Below are 23,838 nucleotides of genomic sequence, written 5' to 3'. Positions count from 1 at the left end.
ACAATTTAAGGGACAGAAAGAGACTTATCTCACTCTCACTTAATTGTTGCTTTTGTTGTTTTCTGCTACCATAATCTGTTACCCTTCTGCCAGGTGCAACCCTGCTTTAGAGCCAGCTGATTATGGACTGAAACCCCTCCAAACTGTAAGCTATATAAAACCTTCCCTTCTATAATTTTAATATCCTATATGTTGTCATAGCAATAAGAGAAAAGTAACTAAGACAGATTCAGTGTATCGTCGTGGGAGCCAACATATCTCCCAGAAGGTTTATTGCATTGATGCTTTGGTTGCTGATGGGTTTTTGGAAAGAGATTAGATCATGATAACTGTAATATCATAAATGAATTAGTCCATTGAATTCATAGCACAGTGAGATTTTAAGGAGTTAGGGCCTAATTATACGAAACAGGTCCACTTGACTGTGGCTTTGAATGGTATATATTTTTCCCTTTGTCCCTTCTTGGGCCCTGTCTCCCTCTCTCTGCTTCCTGTCATGAGATAAGCATTTTTTTCCACCATATCATTCCTGCCATGACGCAGTGCCTTACCAAAGCCCAAGAACAAAGTCACCAAGTTACCAAGGATTGAAACTTCTGAAACTATGAGCCAAATCAACCTTTCCTCCTTCAAATTGTTTTTTTTTTTCAAGTGTTTTATCCACTACATCAAAAACTTGACTGATGAACACATGGTTCTGCTGCCTTTCCAGCCTAGGAAGCAGGATTTGTCTGCCACTCTGGAACTCCCTGGTCTGCCCTGCTTGGCATCTCCTGATCTGATTTTGGCTTCCCATCTTATTTCTGAGGATAGAGGCCTCTCCTCTCTTGTTTGCTCCTTCAGATTCCTGCAATGTTTAGACAAGACTTGTAAAAACTGTAATATATAGAAAAGACTGTGCATCATAATCCCGTGAGCTGCACACTCAGAAGCCCTGATTCAGGTGACCTGGCATGGAGAATATGGACCTTCAGAAGCCCCCGATGTGGCCTTTGTGCAAGTGGTTATTTGCCTGCTTCAGGAAATTAGGGGTCATTGTTTCCCTATACTGCACAATGAAGGTGGTCATAAATCCCAAATTTGTGCGAGAAACATAATTTGTGATATCTCCCCTCTTACTCCATGAATACATTTGTCCTACCTCAGCCACATTTTGTCTGAGGATGTAAGTGGTGCCATGGTCCCCATGTTTCTCCCCGCCTGCCTCTCCTACACATCTCATAGGCAGCCATGAATTCTGAACAACTTTGTGTGAATCTTGAATTTATACCTTACTGGTACTATCTGTGTGATCTTGGCAAGGAATTTTATTTTTATTTGCCTCAGCTTGTTCATCTGTAAAACAGGATAATAACTGCAACTGTATTTTAGGATTATAATGTGATTGACAGAATTGATATATCGGTCACTGAGAACAGCACCGTGTACACAGTGAGCTCTTGAGAAACGCCAGCTACCATTTATCACATAATGTTTTTTATATCCTCTTTCATATTATTGACTTTTTTATATAGAGGACCTTGTCTTATTCATCTCTGTATTTCATTAGTGCCTTGCTCAATAAATTTTGATTAATTCTTTTTCCCCAGGGGACAAGTATAGAGATGAAATAAAAGAGAAATGCTTGAGAAATAATATCTCCACTATGACTTCTCCTCAGGCGGCTCTGGAGACAACCTAGCTTATCCAGAGGAATAGTTCTGACAAACATCTTTTCAATTCCTCTGGCTTCCCTTTAGGGGAGGGCTTCAGAGGAAATGTGTACCCATGCCAACTTCTCAAAGGCACATGCGCATTTAGACTGGGCTTATCCTGTGCATTTCATGACACTGCAATGGCAAAGATGAATGACAATGAATTCCTGGCCTTCAGTGTCCACTCTTCTAGGGACAATGTGCACATCAACAATCACAAAATAATGTGACTCAAACTATGAAATAAAAAAAGAGCACAAGTCATGAAACAATGTATACAGGGGATAAGCAGCTAAAAATACAAGAGAGTAAAACTTAAAATAACATTTACTTAATGTTTGAACCTGTTGTTGCCTAAATAATTTACTATTTAGTATTTAATTAATACTAAAATACTAAAATAATTTTTTAAAAATAATAAATTTAAAGGTAATAAAAGATCAAGCAAAGAATTTAATTGTTAAGCATTTCTTCACTAAAAAAGTACCTGCTATTTTCACTAAAAATGACTAAATGAAACAGATGAGCTATATGTAACTTTCCCTTCGGGTTGACTTTGTATTCAAAATGCACCCAGCATCTGCATCCATGGGTGTAGATTAAAAGTCAAATGCAGAGCTTTGAGTTCCTCATGATTCAACTTCTTATTAGATTCTTTTAAAGTAAGCTACACCGTGAGTGGAGTTGTAGGAAATAAATAACATGGATAACTGATCAGATAGAGTTAACCCAGCCAGGATGGAGAGACAACTCAAGTGAGCCTCTTAACAGAACTGAAAGATCTCAGAAAAGGTGGGCTTAATATAAGCTTTCTCAAAATTGTCTGCACCTGCTTAAATTTACTCAAACGTATCCTTTAAACAACTTACTACTGAGAAGACTTTAATTGCACTAATGATGCCAATAAGTGTGAAGTACTTTCACATTTTTTGTATGAAATCTTATGTTTACATAAGGTTTTTAAGAATCTTGTTTGAGCAACAGTAACAATGTAGTACTGGAGTACTACAAGCTGAGCACACAGTACTAGGTACTGTGTTAAGCAATTTAAACCTACGAGCTCATTTAGGCTTATAAAAATCATGTGCAAGGTAGATACTATTTCTATTCAGAGATGAGGAAATGATATGATGCAGCAGGTAGGGAACAAAGCTTTGGCCTGAATCTAGATCAGTATGATTTCACAGTGCCCATTTAAAGCCCAAGCTGAAAGCTTTCCTAATATAGCAATACTTTAACCATATCTGTGTTAGTCACTCCTGCTGTTTAACAAACTACTAAAACTTAGTGGCTTAAACCAATCATTAATTTGGCTTACAACATGCCATTTTTTCAGGAATGCCTCGTCTCTTTCCCATAGTGCACAGATGGGGCAATTAAACCTGGAACCAGAAGACCTGTCTCCCAAAGCTGGTCAGAGGAATGGGTTGGGCTGGCTGTCCTCAAGGAGCTGAACCTGTGTGTGGTTAGGATCTTGCCTCAGCTCTCCTCCCCATGCCTTTCCATGAGTTCTCCAAGGAAACAAGACACTTATAGGTAAAATTTTATGAGCTCACTCTGAAGATACAAGCCACCAGTAACCGGTTGGGATAGTCACAGAGCCCCCTGCTCATGAGAGGCTCTTTTAAAGTCACTAGCAGTATGAACAGGTAGTATGGGAGATCTTGGTGAGCTATCTTTGAAATATGCAATCTCCCAAAATATATCATTCCTGGCTTTAGCATCCATGGTATATCCATCAAGAATATACCAAATGAGGAGACAGCCACTGAAAAGAACTTTAAGAAGCTACATGCAGTCAGTCTTACATTGTTACCTGTCAGTCATGGTGCTATCAATGTTCCTTAAAACACACATCTGGGTGTGTCTTTCTCTGACTTTGGAATTAGCCTAACTCCTTTTTTCTTTTAGAGGAACCCAAAGCCCTCTCCAGTGTATTCCCTACCCAATCATTATACCCCCTGGCAGTCTCACTCAAAAAAGAGATGGCTCCTAGAAACACAACATGTTTTCCCCCTTAAAAAAAAATAGTACATTATCCAGGAACAGCCTATAGTAAGCCTGCAGGTATAGGTCTCTGGGCCCCAATTCGGAAACTTGGACCTTAGCTATCAATATCATGATGCTTCTTATAGATGAAGAATGTGATAGTTCAGAGGTTCTAGTTACTTTTAGGTGTTTGCACAGCTGGAAGATGGTGGTGGCAGAATGCAACTCTAGTTCTGATCCCACATTTATGACTACAATAAAAGCACTTTTCATGCCTTCATTCAAATTTGTTATCAGCTGCTAGGTAATTTGAGATACAGAATTGGATAGTCACATAATTTGAATTATTTAGTCAATGGTTTTACCAACCCCCAAGTTTTAAACTAATGAGGACTTACTGCAATTGTCAACAAACAGGACTCTTTACTAAGACATAAGAGACTGCCTTTTCCACAGAAACACAAAGGAATAGTAGGCTAGAAATCAGGAAGATTAACTTCCGTTTTCCAATTATCTTCCAGGCTGGCTGACTGATTTCTCTAGCAGTATTTCTCCTGCTTTCCCAGGACTGGGAAGGACAGATTGTTGAGGAGAGTGGCACAAGTCTGTGATGTGCTATTAAGACCTGCTCCATTTGCATGTGGACACATGGCCCTCACTCTTACTGGTCATACTCCCAGAGCCCCTCTGACCACTCTCTAGGATATACCACCCTGCACTGCAAAACAAAGTTCAAAAGAGAAAGGAGCGATGGAGAATGTGTTGGTATTGGTTTCCAGATTTGGTATTGCCCTACCCATATGCAAATCTAACCTTTCTGATATTTCAGCATTATAAACCCAAAGACGAGATTTCAACAGGAAAATATTTACTAAGGGCTTTCTCCCTTATAATCTATTGATTTTAATATCCCAACCACTTTAGCTGAATGTCAATTTTACCCTGAGGACTGCTATTGCAAATCTGAACACATTTTATTTATTTATGCCATTCAAAATATTAGTGTTGGAAATGAATAAACTTCCAATCTTGCAATGTTTCCATTTAAAGTTTATTTTTCCGATTTGAATAATGCTGGTAATTTGCCATGGTAATCAGGGCCAAGAGGCAAAACGTAAGCAACAAAAACAGCAAAAGCCAGCACAGCATTTTGGTTTATTTTTCTACTAAGTACAGTAGTATACAGCTCATTAAATATGGGGCAACTTCCCCACTTAACCTTTGGAGTGGGAAGCACCTGATTATCACTATCATTTAACAAGATGGCAAATCTTCTCTCCTCTGACCATTCCTGTTCCAAGTACCTAACATGTGCCAATTTATGCATTAGTGGATTCAACACTGAATATCTCAGATTTCTGCCCATGGGGCTCTGGAAGTAGCCAAGGACAGCATCTCAGGATTCCCCAGAGCTCCATCCTCTACTAACCTCAATAGCCACAGCTGCTTTGTGAGGTTTGAGAGGGAGGTGCCTTTCCCCACAGAGTAAACTGTGCCCTGGGAGGCCATAAGTGACTGCAGAAGACACATTAACCCTCCCATGCTACCAAGGGACCCTTTAGCAGGCATTTTCTAAATTGCTAAATCACCAACAATAATGAGTACAGCTGGATGTCTCTCTTTTTCATATTTAACAGAGAATTTATGTTGCAAATGACTCTTCTGTTGATTATTCTGGCTTTTTGAGCAGGTTTGAGAGTCTCCCTGTGGAGGGCTTTCCGTATTGCAAAGCAGCCTCTCACTTGCCTCTGTCTCCCCTCTTATCCACTTCTCAAGCGCTCACCAGGCCTGGAGCAGGGAAGTGGGGGACGTACACAACCCAGGCCATCTTGAGGTTGTCTGTCAGGACATCACCTCTGGAAAACTTGCCATTCTTTCCTGTAGTGACTGGAGCTGGATCAGGCTGGTAGGGGGCTGTCTTTGGGGGCTCCTTCTTCTGCTTTTCATTCAAGGACTGGGGCAACTGTGGAGATGGACTTCATTTTCAATGGAGATGGCAGTGGTGAAGGGCAAGAAAGGAGCTTAACTGGGTCAGTCATGTGCTGGGAAGCATAAAGAGGTTCAAGATCTGTCTTCACTGTGCTGACAAAAACTTTGTGGCTTTATAGAAAAAGGGAGCAAAGGTAAGTATTGGGGTTTGCATAGCTGGCAGGGTAGGTCAAGTTACAGTCTGGGTGATATTACCTCTCAGGACTGGTTTTGAGAAATTTTAGGAAAGCCATTATCAGTTGAGGAGACAATTTGGTTCTCAACATGAGACAACACCTCTGCTCTGGGGGAGCCTCAGTTTCTGTCACAGGGTAATTGCTCCTGTCTTGGAGAGATCAGCAAAGCTCTGCTTCTAGAATCTGAGGTGGCTGCATAATTAGGACAATGACTCAAGATCTGTAGGCATTTTCTCCAAAAGGTCTGGAATCTGATGTTGTGAAAGCTGGCAATTTGATGTCTGCAAATTCTGAAAATTATGTTACTCTTACCTTAGTGTTCTTGGTCTTTGAAGAGAAGTGGGTTCAGCTAGGTAAATTTTGGACTAATAAACCTTATAATACTCTATATGGGTTCAGCATGGCTGTGTGCAGAGCTGAGCAGGTATCTGACCCAAAGTTTTAAGGTAATAATGGAGAGGAAAGGAAGACAGAGATGCCAAGCATTTAGTTACCCATTGGATATCTGCAAACTTAGCTTCTAAGTCCCTGTTACACCACAGCTCAGAAGTCAGATGTAAAACAACTCTGTTTCTACTTCAACTATTTGCTTGATTTTGAGCTTTGGCCATGTTATCAACTATCTCTGTGCTTCAGTTTCTGCATCAATACAAAGAGGCAATAGCAATAATCTCTGGTGACTCAGTTGTTGATAGGATGGAAAGTGCCATGTCAGCAGGCTTGTGCAAAGTAAAACACTGTGGAAGTAACAACCTTGCCAGACAAATGTGTCCTCTCACAGTGCTACAGTCACAGCTCATGCATATGGAAAGTCAGGGATCCTCAATAAACATCCACTGCACCCCAAAGCAACATCTAAGTTCCACATGGGAGGAATACCGACATGTTTCATGTGTTGCTGTATTCCTGGCACTTACAATAGTACCTGGACCTGGATGCACACTCTACAGATATTTGTTGAATTAGCAGTTAAAATTCTTGCTTGGCAACAAGACTCTCTCCTTTGCCCTGGTAGCCTTTTTGGTGAGCTTCTTATGACTGCCCTACACAACTTTTCTCAAGGCCAGACTCATGGACTCCCTGCTCCTATTCCAAAAATTGATTTCCTACCTCTGAATTTCCTCAGGTTATGCCCTCCCCTAGCTTTTCCTTTTCTATCCCATGCTAAATTGGAATATGTGTCTTCTCCAAAGCCCAGAAAAATGTGATCTCCTCCAAGTAGGTTTCCCTGGTCATCCCAACCACAACATCCATCCAGAACTGGCCTCTATCTTCTATAAGCATCACCAGTGAGCCAGATGGAGAATGTGCACCAAAAACCATTCCAATGTAGTTAATTTACATAATCACTAACAAAAATAGAGATAATGGTAGCCCCTCCACCATAAATCAATTTGCATAAATTAACTAAAAATATCCTTCAAGCATTTAGAAATTTTTTGGTAAGTAGTAAGCTTTCGTAGACATTTGCAATTACTTCATATAACCTATAAAAATTCAATTGAAACAGTAACCACTTGTCCACAAGGCTTATTAAGTATTGTGCATACACGATACAAATAGGAGACAGAAAGGCTTACCAAGCTTACCAAGAAAAGGTACAGCTTGAACTGTTATAGCATTTTAGAGGAGACATCTGAACACCAAGATCTAGGTCACCTGGGAACCCTTTATAAAGGAGCTGGCATTCCAATTTTGTATAGACAGAAGTGTAAGTTTATCTGTCTACCTTCAGTGATGCGAGCTGAAACCTCCAGTGGAAAGACACAGTAGACATGAGTTATAAATGCCAGAGTTGCTACCACAGAGTCTCAGACATACAAGACTGAGTCCACAGATATTCAAAGAAGGTATATATTAATCATAATACACAACTAGATGTCTATGTCCTCAATATTGGGGGGAAATGTCTTATATTAATCTCGAAAGTCATAGTACGATATAACGTGGCCCATATGTTCAAAAATCACTCTTTAATTCAAGTTATTTGGTGCTAAATTTAGATATATTTATCAGTCCTAAGAGACTAAGTGAATACCCTAAGGCCCCCTAAGCATAAGTTGAAATTTGAATTTTTAAAATAATCAGACACAAGCTCATTTTTCACCATTTTATCTGCTTCTGCTATAAACCAAGTGCCAGGTGGGGAAGAAAATCAACTTATCGCAAGATCTGATTAGTTGAGTTTGCAGTAACCAAAGCTGACTGTATATTTAAATCCCATATGATTAAAACATTGGAAATTACTAGTGTTAAATTAGACAAGTAAGTATATCTCCTTATACGAATTCTAAGCTTCTAACTCCTAACCTCTGTGTAATCAAGAACAATGTCATTTGCATACACAAATTCAACTATGAAAATCTACATACAGCTGCAATCATGTATGTGGTTTAATTAAAAGTCAATCACTTAAAATAGCTGCGCTGTGGATACAGCCATTGAGGGAAAGGGTATTGTTAGGAAAATGGAAAGATCTAGAGCAAAAAGCTCCAAAGGTTGGTGTTTTGTTTTGTTTGTTTGTTTGTTTGTTTGTTTGTTTTTGGACTTTTCTAAAACCAAATTTCTTTCTCAAAGCCTCTCGCAAGTCCACCAAAAGAGAATGTGAACTCCTATGAGATGTCCTTTGTCCTGGTGGACATGATTATTCACAATTTCCCTTCCTTCAACTTTTAAAAACCAAGAAAATTAAGAAGTGTACATCACAAAACCCATGTTTAAAGCAACCTGGGTTATGTTGGACCAACAACAAAAGTTTTGTAGGTCTCTGATCAATATGTTAAAAATTAATGTCACCTGGGTGTGGTGGTGTAGTCCCTGGTACTCGTAGGAGGCTGAGGCAAGAGGACGGTTTGAGCCCAGGAGTTCAAGCCTAGCCTTGGCAACACAGTGAGACCCCAACCTAAAAGTTAAAAAAATTTTTTAAAAAGTGTAATAAAAAGATGAGGTGATGAATCTGAGGTACATATGACCCCAACCATTTGATGCTATTTTTCAGAGACAGAGACAAATGGCCTTGGGTTGTAGGTTATTCATTGAAGCAAGCTGCTCCTACCTGCTGGGATCTGCACAAGGAATGAAAGACCCTGCAGTTAGCGTTCACATGCAACACTTGTTACAGCAGTGCTAGAAAGTAATGATGGTTAAGTTCATAGAACTATATCTTAACCAACCACCAGAAAAAATCTCTCTATATTTTAACAAGTTCATCATCCAGAGTAAGAAGAGTTGAAAAAATCTTTTTCTTTTACCTATTTCATCTTTGTAAAACATTAGTTGATAAATATTCTAAATGTCAGTGTAGTAGAACTCAGGATTTTTCTCAAAAGACTAAAGAGAAAAGGATCATAGATGTTAAAATGGAAAACCCTCAAGGGGCCTGTTGCGTTCTGACATGAAGAAAACAGGCTTTCAGCACGTTGGCATCAAGTTCTCTCCACAGGGCCCTGGGTGAGTCTCTATGCACCTCTTAGGGCTGCTTCTGAGCCCCACTGAGTGAGCTGTTGAGCAATCGTTTAACTGGTCTTTCATCAATGACTTTTTATGAGATTTAGGTAGATTTTCAAGAACAAGTCCTCATCTTTCCACTCATCCAACATCAGATGGCACAAAAGTGATCAACATATGACCTTGCATCTGTTTTTTCTATGGCATATTCACATCATAAATCAACAAAACATGGAAATTAAACATCCCAACAGTGAACCCCACTTCATATAATGAGCAGAGCAGAGTGCGAAGTTAGTCCCTGACACTTACAGACCCGAACATGCCACCACACCTACTCCCAGCACCAGAGATGCCCTAATCAGGCACCTGATTGGCTTAGATGAGATGTCATCTGGGTTTTCCAGGGTGTGAAGCCAGCCTTGGATCATAGATCATCATGGACCCACTACACATGCCAGGTCAGGGAAAGATACACTGAACATCATATGTGTTGTAGCAGTGAGAGGTTTAGAGTCATTTGCTACTCACAACATTACAGAACAGTACACTCTTCGCTTTTCTCTAATTTGACTGTCAGGTTTTATTTGCCTTTTTACATGAATTCCTTTCCTTCTCCATATCTTGGAATAAATAATACTACTACTGTAAATACTAAGCCCTCAAATTAGTGGCTTTATATGGATAAAAGCACAGAGTTCACAGCAAACAGGAAATTCCTTTGCTCTGGCTTCAGTGGCTCAGCCCTGGGCATCACTGCCTCCAGCTAGGAGAGGAGGGAAGAGAAAATTAAGGACTAAGTAACAGAGGGACAGAAGGAGAGAGAGAGACAGAGACAGAAACAGAGAGAGAGAGAGAGAGAGAGAGAGAGAGAGAGAGAGAGAGAAGGAGAAAGAGAAATTCAAGGAAAGGAAAGGAAACATGGAGCATCCTTTTCCCCCAACACTCTAAGGGAAGCTCTGGTGGCATGAGTCCACCTCAATGTCAAGGACCAAGGCAATATCAAGGAAGAGAGGTACACGTCCATGTTGACAAATGCTCACCACCTGTTACCCTGACATATTCCTATGGTTTGGGATCTGTTTTATGAGGTACAAGAAACAGGGGAGTACTATGATGTGTAACTGCCAGACGAGGGCATTTACAGAAAGGGTGATGCACAAGTGAGATCATATCTGTGTGTTTTATGGGTGATTGTCTATGTTTCCCCACAAAATTCGTGTTGGAACTCCAACCCCTCGTGTGGCAATGCACATTTGGAGTAAGGAAGAAGTAAGTTAAATGAGATCATAAGGGTGGGGTCATTAGGTCTTGTGTGGAACTAGTCACCTCTTGCTTTTGTTCTATGACTCGCTTGTGAAATGGGAATGTCTGCCCTACACCTGTCCTATTACTGGTGGAAGTACATAACTTATACTTCTCTAGGTTCACAACTGGAGAGGAATTTTGCCTACAGGAAATTGTACCTAGAGTCCCACCATAACTGATTTAGGTGCCTTATAGATGAGCTTTTGGCCTTTGACTTTAACATTGGAGGCTGTTGGGATGGAATCATGTATTGCCATGCAAGAAGGGCATGACTTAGAGGGGGGTACAATAGTATGCACTGAATGCCATCTCCCCCCAAGCTCCATATGTGAAGGCCAAATCTTCAATGTGCCCATATTTAGAAGTGAGGCCTCTGAGGAAGTAGTTAAAGATAAATGAGGTCATGATAGTGATGCCTGGTCTGATGGGTTAGCAGCTTTGAGAGACAAAACACTGGAGAGCTTGCTCTTGCTGCCTTTCTATTCCACACACACACCAAGAAGAAGTCATGTGAGCCCACAGCATGAGGGTGGTGCATTCAAGCCATGAGCCTGAAACCTATCTTGCTGATCCCTTGATCTGGAATCTCCAGATTTTGGATCAATAAGAAAATGAATTTCTTTTGCTTAAAACTACTCAAGAGTCTGCTGTGTCAGCCTGAGCTTTAGACAAAGATAGTCTGAAAAAAAAATGTTGGTTGAAATTGAAAAAATGTTGAAAGTAGCTAGTGAAGAAAAAAAAATTTTTTTCTGAAAGTTTTATTCTTTAGACAGCCATTTTCATGTACTTCTAGTCCAATCCAAGACTTGTGTTTTCCCACATTCTGTAATCCATGCAAGATGTGCATATTATGGTTGGCATCCACGATCCCACCCAGTGCTATGGCAAAGGCAGAAAAGTGAAAAATGAACAGAAGCCATTGACCCATAATTCAAATGCAGCATTGAGCACTGAGCAGAGTTTATGTTATTAAAAACAAGAAAGTGTGAGGATATCTGCAAGACCAAATATATATATATGCCCTTACCTAGATATTGCCATTGTTCTCAACACAGCAGATTGCAGAGCCAAGAGGGAACCAGCATGCTGAAAGCAAGACTCATTTTAGCTGAGCACAGGATTTGAGACCAGAGACAGGGTAGACATAACAGATTTAAAAACAAGCTATGGAGTCAACAGTGTACATATGTGTTGGAGTAAAATGTTTCCACTCTGAAGGACAGCAGTCACTTCTGACCTTGAGCAGAAGTCCCAGGATTGAGCATGCCCTGACCAACACCGTGGCTTACAGCTGGCAGTTACATCCCAGGCCTCCCAGAGGTAACTGGATTCGGGGACACTCCCCACTAACACTCTCCTCATGGAACTTTGCTAGGTTCCAGCCTGTTTCTATTAGCCAGGGGCCCCTGTCACTCTCCAAACAACACAAGTCACCTGAAGTCCCATTGGTGGTGTGCTTCACCAAGCAAAATGAGTCAAGGAATCCTTCATCTGTGGAAGTGCTGAAATCCAAACCGAAATGTGATTCGTTCTGCTTCAGCATTTCCTCAAATGACTCTATTAGGGAATGGCTGTGGCCCAGGGCTAATTACTGCATAATGGGTACAAAGCATCCTGGGATGCAGGCCCAGAGGGTGTCCAGGGACCACAGGGCCTCTGTGTACAGCCAGCCCTTCTCAAGATGACAGTGCACATTCACGTATCTACCATCATAAAGCGTACTGCTAAATCTGCACCAGGATGAAATTAAGCTTGTGATTATCTTGAGAGAGATTCCTGCCCTACCTCAGAGCAATTTGCTTCCCAGGTCAGCATGAAGAATTGGAGTCATACCTCTGGGATTTAAATCCTGTGTCTGTCACATCCTGACCACACAACTTTGGTTAAGATTCAACAGTTACTAAAGATAACGTACCTTCTTTGTCAGGATTAAATGAGACAATGTGTACCTAGACCCCAGCACTGTTCAGTCACATGGCAAGTCTCTGTTACCCTGCTTGGGTATTTTCCCATCTGTAACAAAGACAGAGTGGGCTTTAGATTTCTAAAGTGAAGTCAGCTTTTGCATGTTCTATGTACTTATTCAGGGATTTGGGAACATCTTGGTCTGAGGGCTTCAGGGAGAGCTATCAGACAAACAGAAAGAATTAAAAGATACCTCCTATGTTAAGCATTCATACCATTCTTGAACACTGGAAATCTTCATTTTAAAAAGAAAGAAAAAATGTTCAAAGCATCATTTAGAATGACTCTGTGGAACACAGGATGCATGGAAATCCAGTGCTCAGTGCTGAGAACAGCATATTAGAAGAAAAAGATATACTTTGCAAAGTTCCCAAGAATGGAGATTAAAATACATGAACAATTGGAAACTGGCTTCAGAGAGTGACGACACAGTGATAAAGCTTTCGGAGCATTCTCCGCCAACAAGATGCCTTTAGCAGCATCCAGGTGGGAAAGTCATTCCCCTCTAATGTGAGCTTGGAAGTTTCTTCTCATAAAACAGCCCATGGATTTTCTCCTCATCTACTGACATGCTGTGGAGCTGACCAGACAGAGGAGAATAAAATTCATTCTTTCATTGAGAAGTAGGAGTTTGCAGGGATGTAGGAACCCCACTCTCCCTTCAAGTTCCTATGGAGTCAGCTTCAAACAAAGCCTTTATGGACTCTCCAACAAGATGGAGACCCTCAGGCCTCGTGGCCAATATTCACCTGTGGGGGACAGTGAGGACAGATGCACCAGGCCTAGGATCCAGTGTGTACAGTTTCACCCAACTTCCCAGATCTGCCAAAACTCAAACCCCAAGTCCTTGCAGAGCACAAGACTCTGTCTGTTTCTGCTCCAAAGCCAGGGCTGTCCCATCAAACTAGACCCCCAGGAATACCTTCTTCGCCTTGGGAGATGTTCGGTCAGTCCTAGCAGAGGGAGCTGGTGGCCTCTCACCTGCTATGCTACCACCTACAATAGGGTCTGCTGGTGTCATCTCTTCATGACTCACTGGACATGGTGCTGAAAGGCTGGTGACTTTTTCAAAACTCAACATGATCGTTGAAACCTCTTGAGGTTCTCACTCTGTAGACTTCATGTCCTCTGTGCTCCTGGAATGAGGAACTCTAAACTTCAGCCTGCCTCTGGGTTTCGTCTTAGTCTCAGCATGGAGCTCAGTGCTAACAGATGATCTCACATCTCTAGCATCCAGGTTGAAAGGAGACAATGACATGCTGTTGGGCCTTGTGTTCAGGTGCACCCTCCTTTGTGAGTATACAGGTTCCTGCCTGGGTCTTAGGTCTTCCACTGTGGACCCTCACTCATGACCATGGATTTGGTTGCACAGAAATTGAATCAACCTCTTCCTCTTCTCATTCAAATTAAGAATTTGGCTTCTCAGGACAAATGGAAATTAGTCAACTCCAAGCTTCTGAAAAGCTGTCAGTTTCTTTTTCACGGCATGAAATGGAGGAACAGGGTGAGGGGGCTGATTGGTAACCCCCAAAGACATGTTCAGTCCTGAGACTGTATATTTGGGGAAAAGGTCTTTGCAGGCATAGTCAAATTATAGAATAATTTGAGCTCAGAATGGATTGTCCAGGTGAGTCTTAAATCCAGTGACAGGTTTCTTATAGGAGACAAAAGAGGAAAAAACATAGACATGGGCAGAAGGCCACATTAAGACAGACAGAAATTCAAGCCATCTGTCCAAAAGTCTAGGAATATTGGACCCACTAGAAGCTGAAAGAGAAAGGAAAGATCTTACCCTAGAATCTCACAAGAAAGCACAGCCCTAAGGATACCTTAAACTTGGGCTTTGGCTTCCAAGGTTATAAAAGAATAAATTGCTCATGTTTTAACCCCTAGTTGTGGTTATTCTCCAAGCAGCCTCTAGGCAGAGTCCACTGTCTCTAGGGACATAGGTTGTCTTCTCTAGACCTCATTTTTCAAGACATAAAACAAAAGAACAGCCTAAAGCAGCCTCTAGGATTCAATTGTATACAATTCCACGATTCTATGGCAACCAGTTGAAAATGATGGCATCACACTGAGCAGCCTGGATAGGACAAAGAGCCCCAGATATACAGCAGCCCTTGAAGAGAGGGGCTCACCTTCTTCCCTGTCCATCAGGATCACAGCTATGTGGGAGAAACCCAATTTGTGTGCCTTCCACCTTTTATAGAGTTGCCATATTTACTTACACACATTTGAAAATAACAAGCCCTGACCACAATGGGAATAGTAGCATAAGGAAGACTTTCAAATCCCAGAAACAAGCTCAGAAGAGGCCACGCTGGCCCTCTGTGTTGCCCACTCTTTATCGTCAAAGAACTGGTAAGGAAAAGACATCAGTTTTTTTTTTTTTTTTTTTTTTTTGTGGCAGAGCTTTTCATGGATAAACCTTGCTTTCATGTGGACAGGTTTTATTGCTTACAAATGGAGTTTTAAAAACTGTCAGTCTCAGTTATATTTATATATTGGAAACCTGTCCATATCTGTATCAATGCCTGCGTAGTATCAAAATGATGAAAATTCAGTCAATCAGACTAAATGAACTGTTTGCTCACCCTCTGGATATACTGAAAGATTGATTTATCTCCATAAAGATTTGATCACTCCCTACAAAGGCCTAGGAAAATAGTAATAATGATGAGGATGATGATGAGAATAATGGTTATAGTCATCATTTATGAGCACTGAACAAATGTGAGACACTCTATTAAGCATTTAAGAAATGTTAATTCATTTAATCCCCACAAAAACAGTGTCAGATGGAAATTAAGAAGATTACCTTGTAAACTGGGAAAGTGAGGCTCAGAGGTTTGGAATGACTTACCCAAGCTCTGACACTACAAAACAGGATTCCAACCAGCCTTTTCTCAGTGCAATGTCTGTGGCAGTCACACCACTTACAATGCACCCTGAAGAAAAGCCTAAGGCCTCCCCAGCCAGCAAAAGGAAGAGTTTCAGCCACAGGATCTGGAGGGGCTGGGGAGAGTGTGGGCACAGGGCCATGCTTTCTGGGATGCATGGAGTTTGTTATTCTATATATGCTGCATTAATGGAGATGTGGAGTAGCTTTAGGACAGCTCAGTAGAAAATTATGGTGATATGATGGGCCTGTGTGCGTATGTGTACATGGTGTCTATATGACTGTACTTGCATCTGGATGCTTGCATACGTATATGTGTATCTGTGTGTACATAACATTTTGGGTGCAGGTGTGTATATGTGTGTATGCACCTACTTGCATATTGTATGTATATATGTGTTTTCTGGACTTTGTGTGCACTCCCATATATGTATATGTGTAGACATATGTTACGTGTGTACATGTTGTGTGCACTGTGCTGCATGTATGCCTGAATGTGTTCATATGTATATACAAGCGCTTATGTGCACATTTGCAGGAAGGAAGAAAACAGGTTGTGGTATGAGCTGTAGTAGCAGCTCATTCAGGATAGTACCCAAAGTTGTCCCAACTGTTAACACTGAGAAGAAACTGTTAGCCAGTCACCCCATGTGTCCAAATCACTTCCCTCTCATCTCAGGGTTCTTCTGGTCAAGTTTTACCCTCAGGTAGAAGCCTACTGATCTGAGGGGCAAGAAAAGGGAGAACTGGCACCATTTCTGTGCTGAAGTTCCCTGCTCAGGCACGGGTCTGGATTTCTGCCAAGGGCAGTGCTGGAGGCTAAATCCTCACCATCAATTCCTTCCTAGGGCTAAGAAGCAGCATAAGATAGATAGCAGATGCAGATTGGTGTACATGCGGTGATATGGGTGCCCTGTGATAAGCACCTCTGGACATCCTCATGGGATCATGTAAAAGAGAGGAGGACATTAAAGCCAACTGTCCATTTGTTGCCTCTGCTCACCCATCAAAGAGCCTTGATGCTTGTGTCTTTCAGGAATTTGCTGACTCAGTGTCCCAGCTGGTCACACAGAAGTTCCGTGAGCTGACAGTGGGCTTGACATCTGTGCATGCCCGCCACAAAGCACTGGCAGGAATCGTCATGACCAAAGGTAACCACCTCTTCCCTTTCCTATGGGAACTCCTGGCTACAAAGAAAGGAATTTTAGGGTTTACTGATCTTCCAGCTTACTACCAGGTGGAAATGTGACAAAAACAATAGAGAACATAGCTCAGTGACAGATGTTATGATCAAGAACATCCACACTGACTAGGGACATAACTTGTGAAAACTTGTCTCTACACAAGCTTCTCTCACTTTCCATGAAGAAGCTGAAAAAGACTGGCTGGTCTCCCACATTAGGGATTTCCCCTATCTCATTTTCAAAAGCAGTGCTAGGATCTGTCAAAGCTGATATATGAAACCAGACCAAGTAAGTCACTTGAGGCTGGTAGATTAGGAGATGCCTCCCTGTCACAACTAACAAGCCCAAGACCAGGGGCTGATGCTGTTACTTATACAGAATAAGTGTGTCACCTCCGGTCTTTGACCCCAGACATTGAGATGGAACCCTCTTGGATATGGAAAGCCTGGTGTGGAAATGATCTTGCCAGAAGAGGCTGCTTGTCCATCTCTGGTTCCCATCATAAAGTGGCATCTATTAAAGTGTCTCAGTGTTGACCCTACATTCACTGCCACAAATGAAGGACTATGAGGAAAGGAAGGGAGGAACAGCAAGGAATGTCAGAGGACACAGGGAAACAGAGAAGACAATGGGGACAAAGAGGGATGCAAGGAGCTCAGCAGGGGATAGAAGATGCAAAGGGACCACAGAGACACAAAATGGAACACAGAAGGGACACAGAGACACAGGGGCATGGGAAGGATGATCAGGAACACAGAGAGGACAGATGGGGCGAGAAGAAACACAAAGGGGCATAGCAAAGTGGACACTGAGAGAAATAGGATGGGGGACACAGGACACAAAGGGGGACAAAGGGACACAGAGGGACACAAAGATATGAGGGAATGTAAAGAGGAGATAAAAGGGGGTAGGGGACACAGAGAGATATAGGAAAATACAGGGACACAGAAGGCTCAAGGGAACACAGGGAGATATAGAAAAACAGGAAGGAGACAAAGGGAACACAAGGGGACACAACAGGGCCACAAAGTGCACTAGAAGATGATAATTTTGTGCCGTGAGGAGTCAAAAAGTGACAGGGAACACAGAAGGATCCCAGAGGACACAGGGGGACACCAGGACACATGAGGAGACACAGAGATAGGGAGGCCCATTTCAGAGAGCTGTCATCTAAGAGGTCTAAGGCCCTCTTTCTGGGATGTAAACCACGCCAAGAGTAGCCTCCTTCCTATCCATGTTCTCCACACCAAACTTCTCTGGGATGGAATTCCATTCTAGGAAGCAAGAGTGACCAAACAGGAAAGAATCCCACCACTTCTTTAATAAGCCAGGTTGGTAGAAAATGGTGACTGAATTTAAGCAATCAAATTCATGAAAACACCTAATTACTGACCTATTATAAATAGCCAGCTAGTTATTTGAATTCAACTGTTTCCAAAGTTTTGCATGAGTTTGTAATGACCCATTAGAGGATGGTAATCATAAATAAAAATCAGCTTTTGGGTAATTTAAGTTTCATGTTCGCACACATGACTCTGCATGAGTAAGCCAAGTCTAGGGCTAAAGAGACCATACATTCTAAAGATTTCCCTACTAAACATTTCAATTAAAAAATCAGATGATTGGTATCTTCTTGCTGCTGTTCTGCACCCTCAAAGGCAACTCCACTATGAAAGGTTAGTGGAGCTGGCACAAAATCCTTGGGACCCTGTCTTGGAGGTAACACAGGGCATGGTATTTGGACTTTCCAGTTCTGGCATCTTGGTAAAACAAAAATGAAAATGCTTTCCCACAATGCCATTTGTTTTTTTTTAAAAAAAAAAGATAAAGTATACAAAATGCTTTGGAAGGGGAAAGTTGATTTATAGATACAGTGCTCTCTTCTCAGCCAAAGAAACTGTATTGTCAATGACCCCACTACAGTGGTGGCAAGCACACTGCTTTAACCACTAACATTTGCCCTCCTTTTACACATATGATGGTACAATAGGAAATACTCTAAATAGAACTCTGAGTTTACTCCAACCAAAGTCATCACTGCTGGATGTGACACTTTTTTATCCGTTCAGCTGGGAACCATATATTATATAGATGCCTCTAGGCATGGAGCATTATTTGGCGTGCCCTGAAAATTCAAGGAAAAGACACATCCTCCATTTAAGGGACAGCAACCATGGAGGGAGCCGTAATAGGAGGTCAGGGCTGAGGGCATGGTTCTTTCACAAATTTGCTTAGATTTGAAATCCAGTTTACCCACAGCCAGCTCTGTGACCCTAGGCCAGTCACTTAGCCTTGTTGAGACTCAAGTTTACTCATACTTTAAAACGGAGATAGTTGAGAAATATTTTTCCAAAACAGTTATTTGTAAGGCTAAATGTGTTTATAAAACACAGAAAGGCTCTTAACCATAGTAAGAACCACATAAGCATTAGTTATTACTAGTAATGACACCATTTTATTCACAGATTACTTACTGAATACCTACTATGCTAAGCTCTGGAGGACCAATACAGGACAGAAATGGACCAAATGCCCACCCTGATGAATCTTATATGCTAGTGGAGACTGGGTCAAAGCACAATTTAGATCCAATACAGAAAGGATTATGAGATTTCTGTGTACAGACCTGTAGGACCACATAAATAAAACTACATGAGATGCGACATAGACCTCTACCACAGATTCCTACATAGTGCAATTTAAATGAGCGTCTTGGTCTGCAAAGGAAAGAAAAGAGAGGGAAGGAAGGATAGAAGGAAAAGCACAGAGACCGATGGTTTACATGCTGCTCACCACACTGACTGAGAAAAGATTAGCTAGTAATGTGCAAAATAACTAACAGAAATATTTGTAAATATTCATCTATTTAAAATCAATGTGACCTGTTGTCTTAATTCTAGTTGTTATTCAAGCAAATGCCTACGGAACTCTAAGAGGAAGTAGTGTATTACTCTAGTTGCTTTCTCTAACACAATGCAATAAGGTTAAACGTGTTCTGAAGTAAAACATTCAATGTGGACCTTTATTTGTAGGCAAGATGCCAAAATCACTTCCATCAGTTGATTCATGGAAAGTTTTTTACTTTAGCGAGGTAGACACCCATTTTAGCCATTATAAGAAATACTGTTTCAAAGGTACATGCTTATAAACCGATAGTTGATTTATCTAAACAAATGCAGTGATATGGTAAAAATTCAAATAGGAGAAAACTTACAAATCAAAACTATATTTTCCCACCCCACTTCTCATGTCTCTTCCCACCTTAAAAAGCCATTTGTAACCATCTTTAATTTGTTCTTACAGCTCTAACTACCATATTGGTTCTACATTTCTGGATCTCCAGTTCTATAGTGGATAACATCTATCATCTCATGCTATTACAATTGATTCTTTTTCATGCTCCATTGTTATAGTTGCAATTTCTGTAATTTTAGATAATGCAAACTTTTGTTTTTTATGTTGCCACACTTACAGGACCTCAAGAATAGGAAAGAATATTAAATATAATGGATTGTAAAATATAAAAAGAAAAAAGACAGTTGAGCTTATAAATTTAAGAAGTTTTCAAAAACCCAAGAGTCAAAGAGTAATGAAACTAAAAATAAAATACAAGGTAAAATGTGGTTCATTTAGAATATTGAAAATTCAATAAAAAATATGTAAAGGGAAGAATTTATTAAAGAATTGATACAAGGAAGAAAACACACAAGTAACATTAAATATGGTTACGAAGGTGAATAGCTCCCCCTATAAACATTCTTCTGAAATCATAAAATACCCCAAGTTTAAAGGCACTGTCATGAGGAGAAAAATCAGAGGAGAAGAGACATTTGTTATAGCTTAGATCTACAATGTCCCCTAGAATTCTTATGTGTGAATATGATTGAATCATGGGGGCATCATAGCTGACGTGCTGTTAGGAGGTGGGGCACTGGCAGCATGATTTGGGAGGGTACATTCTTGTCCCCAGCTCCTCCTTGCTCTCTCTGATCCCTGGCTGCCATGATGTGAGCAGCTTTCCTCTGCTAGACTCTTGCATTATATATTTCCTGCCTTGAAACCAGATGACCTCAAACTGAATCCTCTTAAAGCTGTGTGGCAAAATAAACCTCTCATCCTTTAGGTTATGGCTGTTGGGTGTTGTGTCTCATGACAGAGAAATGATTAAGACAGAAGACCCCAAAAACTCTACCAAAAGACTTCTAGATTTAATAACCAAATTTAGTTGTGTAATTACATACAAAGCCACCATTCAAAAATCAATAGCATTTCTTACATAAACAACAAATTCACTGAAAGAGAATAACAGTCAAAAAATTAAATACTTCAGACTCAATCTAACAAAGGAAGTAAAATATCTATACATTGAAAATTACAGTACTCTGAAAAAGGAGATCAAAAAAGATATCAAAAAATGGAAAAATATTCGTTGCTTATGGATAGGAAGTACCATCATAGTGAAAATAGCCATACTCTCAGAATCATTATATAGATTTAATACAATCCAGATGTTGGTACCAAGAGTGGGGTTTTTACTGTGACTTTAACCAACCATGTGGTTTAGAAACCTTTGGATGTGACCAATACAACATTGATCCTGGAATATATAATCTTGGAAGCAATGGGTCAAATGAGAGAATGGTCCAGGTCCTGGGGTAGATTCTCTGGAAGAAGTTATTATAGAAGACATGAATCTAGTTAACCATGACTTAGAGGCTATGCAACTTAGCAAACATTAAAGGCTCATTCTTTTCTTTTTTTTTTTTTAGTATACTTTTTCCAAAAAAAAACAGGTACAATTTCAAAAAGCATGTATAAAGGTTGAACTACAAACATAAATCAAGTTTAAATAGGACATGATTTTGTGCTACTGATAAAAGTGACAAGAACATATAAGGCTTAACTATAGTGGACCTGCTCTTCTAGGGGAAAATTGTGTTGATGCAGTATTAAATATAATGCCAGTTTATTGGTTGGCTATGATTTTATCTACAGTGTCACGACCATGTAGATATTATTTAGTGGTTTTCAACTCTTAGAATCTCTCAAAATATGAAAAAATTAATTATAGATATACAAAAGTGACCAAAATATACAATGAATGTTATATTAAAAATTATTACAGTAAATGACACACTGCCATTAATCCCCCTAAGATTAGTGCCCCTCTCAGGAATGATGGGATAAGGGTGTTCATTGTAAAGTGAGAAGTACATCAAGGGAGATTGAGCATCAATGGTCTTTTACTGTAATATACTTGTAGAAAATTTAAACATCCACCATATTTTATGATTACACCTTGTAGACTAGAATATGAATATTATATATTGTCAATCACAATCATATAAAAACAAATTGATAATTGAGAGAAACTGGCTAGTAAAGAAAAGGCTGAGAGGCAACCGTCCTCAATGCATGGAGCAGAAAAAAAGGTGTCTTCAGATTCCAAAATGTAGCATGCATTTGCTGTGATCCCAAAATGGACACATGAGGTTAAGAAATCTTGTCTTTCCAATGACCGTGGCGCACTTGCAACTTGAATAAAAAAATCATTTTATTGTGCCAAGCCAGAAAAAGATGATATTTAAATGTTATTTTCTCATTTGTGCTTGGCAAGTTGTGGCAGCTTACATACAATCGAAACTTCTCTTCTCAACATATGAGCATCTGTATGCCTCCACCTTCACAAGGCCTGTAGGAATTGAGACATAAGTGGCTTAGTCCCCAAATATCTCAAGGCTTCTGTCTTTCAATTTTTCCCCCTGAATAACTACTCATCACGTTGTTCTTAAAATTAGAAACAGAGTCTTTTTATTTATATTCAGTGAGGTTTGAAAAAGATAAACTAAAAAGAACTGGGCAAAAAGAAAAAATCCTTAACAGACACACCATGCCATAATGAAAGATGATAAATTGTCATCTGAATTGCAAGGAATAAATCTTAATAACTGCTAAGTGAATACATAAAATGTGATACATCTCCATGATCTGTTCGAGCACATTAAGATTCATAAAAGCTCACATCTCAGAATAATATGGAGTACTAACAGGCAATTGATTTTAAGTCTTTGGTTGAAACTGTTACTACAAAATGTGGTATAGATTTTACTATATCTATGTCTGACCTCTGTGTAGCTTGAATGCTGATCCATTCATAGTAAATGTCTTAAAATAAATGAAAAGAAAATTAGTCCCTGACTGGAAATTTGTCCACTCCAACCCCACTCATCGGTTGTTTAGAGATAAACAGCCTACAATAATTGACAGGATGCCAATGAAAACCTTGAAAGTTAAATTAGCTAAGAAGAGCAAAAGCCTTGGCCACAAGTTAAATTTTCAGAACCCCTGAATTTAAAGATCTAATCCAAAAACGGGCATCTGAAATGAATAGACACTTCTCAGATGCAGAAGTACACACAGCAAATGAATAAATGACAAAATGTTTAACATCACTAGTCACTAAAGAGTTGCAAATTAAAGCAATGCTGAGATTCTATCTCACTCCAGAAAGAACAGCAATTATTATGAAATCAACCAATAACAAATACTGGCAGGGATTGTGGAGGAAAGAACCCTTCTCCACTGTTGGTGGAAGTGTAGACTGGTGCAGCCACTGTGGAAATCAGTGTGGCAATTCCTCATAAAACTAAAACCAGCATTTCTGTTTGACCCAGCTGTTCCTCTTCTTGGCATCTTCTCCCCAAAATTAAAAACATCATCTCACAGGGAAATATGCACACCAGTGTTATAACAGCATAATTTATAATAGCTAGATCTTGGGAAAATCCCAAATGCCCATAAGCCAATGAATGTACAGGGAAGATGTGAGGTTTTTTATTTTACACAAGGAAGTACTAGTGAGCCATAAAGAAGGATAAACCTGAGACATTTATAGGTAAATGAATGCTCCTTGAGACCATACTGAAAGCACACGTAAGAACAAAAATGTATAATAGATATCATGAAATTGGAAGAAAATGCTCAAATAGGAAAAAGAACTGGGGCAGAGAGGGGGGAAAAAAGAATCAACATATATTATGTACAGGTACAAATTTTCTATGATGAATGTGATCATTATGTATAACTAATGTGTACCTATAACTTAATTTTTCAATTGCTTTATTCTTTCTTGGTAAGGAAGTGTTTAGAATCAAATAAATGTTTAAAAAGGAACCAGAAAATATTCT

The 23,838-nt window shown here is 40.1% G+C and overlaps 1 protein-coding gene across 2 annotated transcripts in view; it reads left to right on the top strand.

Moving 5' to 3' along the window:
- Adarb2 (adenosine deaminase RNA specific B2 (inactive)) overlaps positions 1-23,838 on the top strand; it is a 521,674-nt gene that overhangs the window by 422,692 nt on the left and 75,144 nt on the right. For both annotated transcript variants that reach the window (XM_063260141.1, XM_063260139.1), the window contains one exon: positions 16,504-16,618. In XM_063260141.1, the coding sequence (XP_063116211.1) occupies positions 16,504-16,618 (115 nt within the window). The remainder of the gene's footprint in view (positions 1-16,503; positions 16,619-23,838) is intronic.

Source organism: Cavia porcellus, unplaced genomic scaffold (assembly GCF_034190915.1).
Source record: "Cavia porcellus strain 051 isolate PalLab524CR breed Dunkin Hartley unplaced genomic scaffold, mCavPor4.1 scaffold_13, whole genome shotgun sequence".
NCBI classification, from domain to species: domain Eukaryota; kingdom Metazoa; phylum Chordata; class Mammalia; order Rodentia; family Caviidae; genus Cavia; species Cavia porcellus.
Note: the sequence above shows the minus strand (reverse complement) of the source record. Positions and strands in the feature narration are given on the sequence as shown.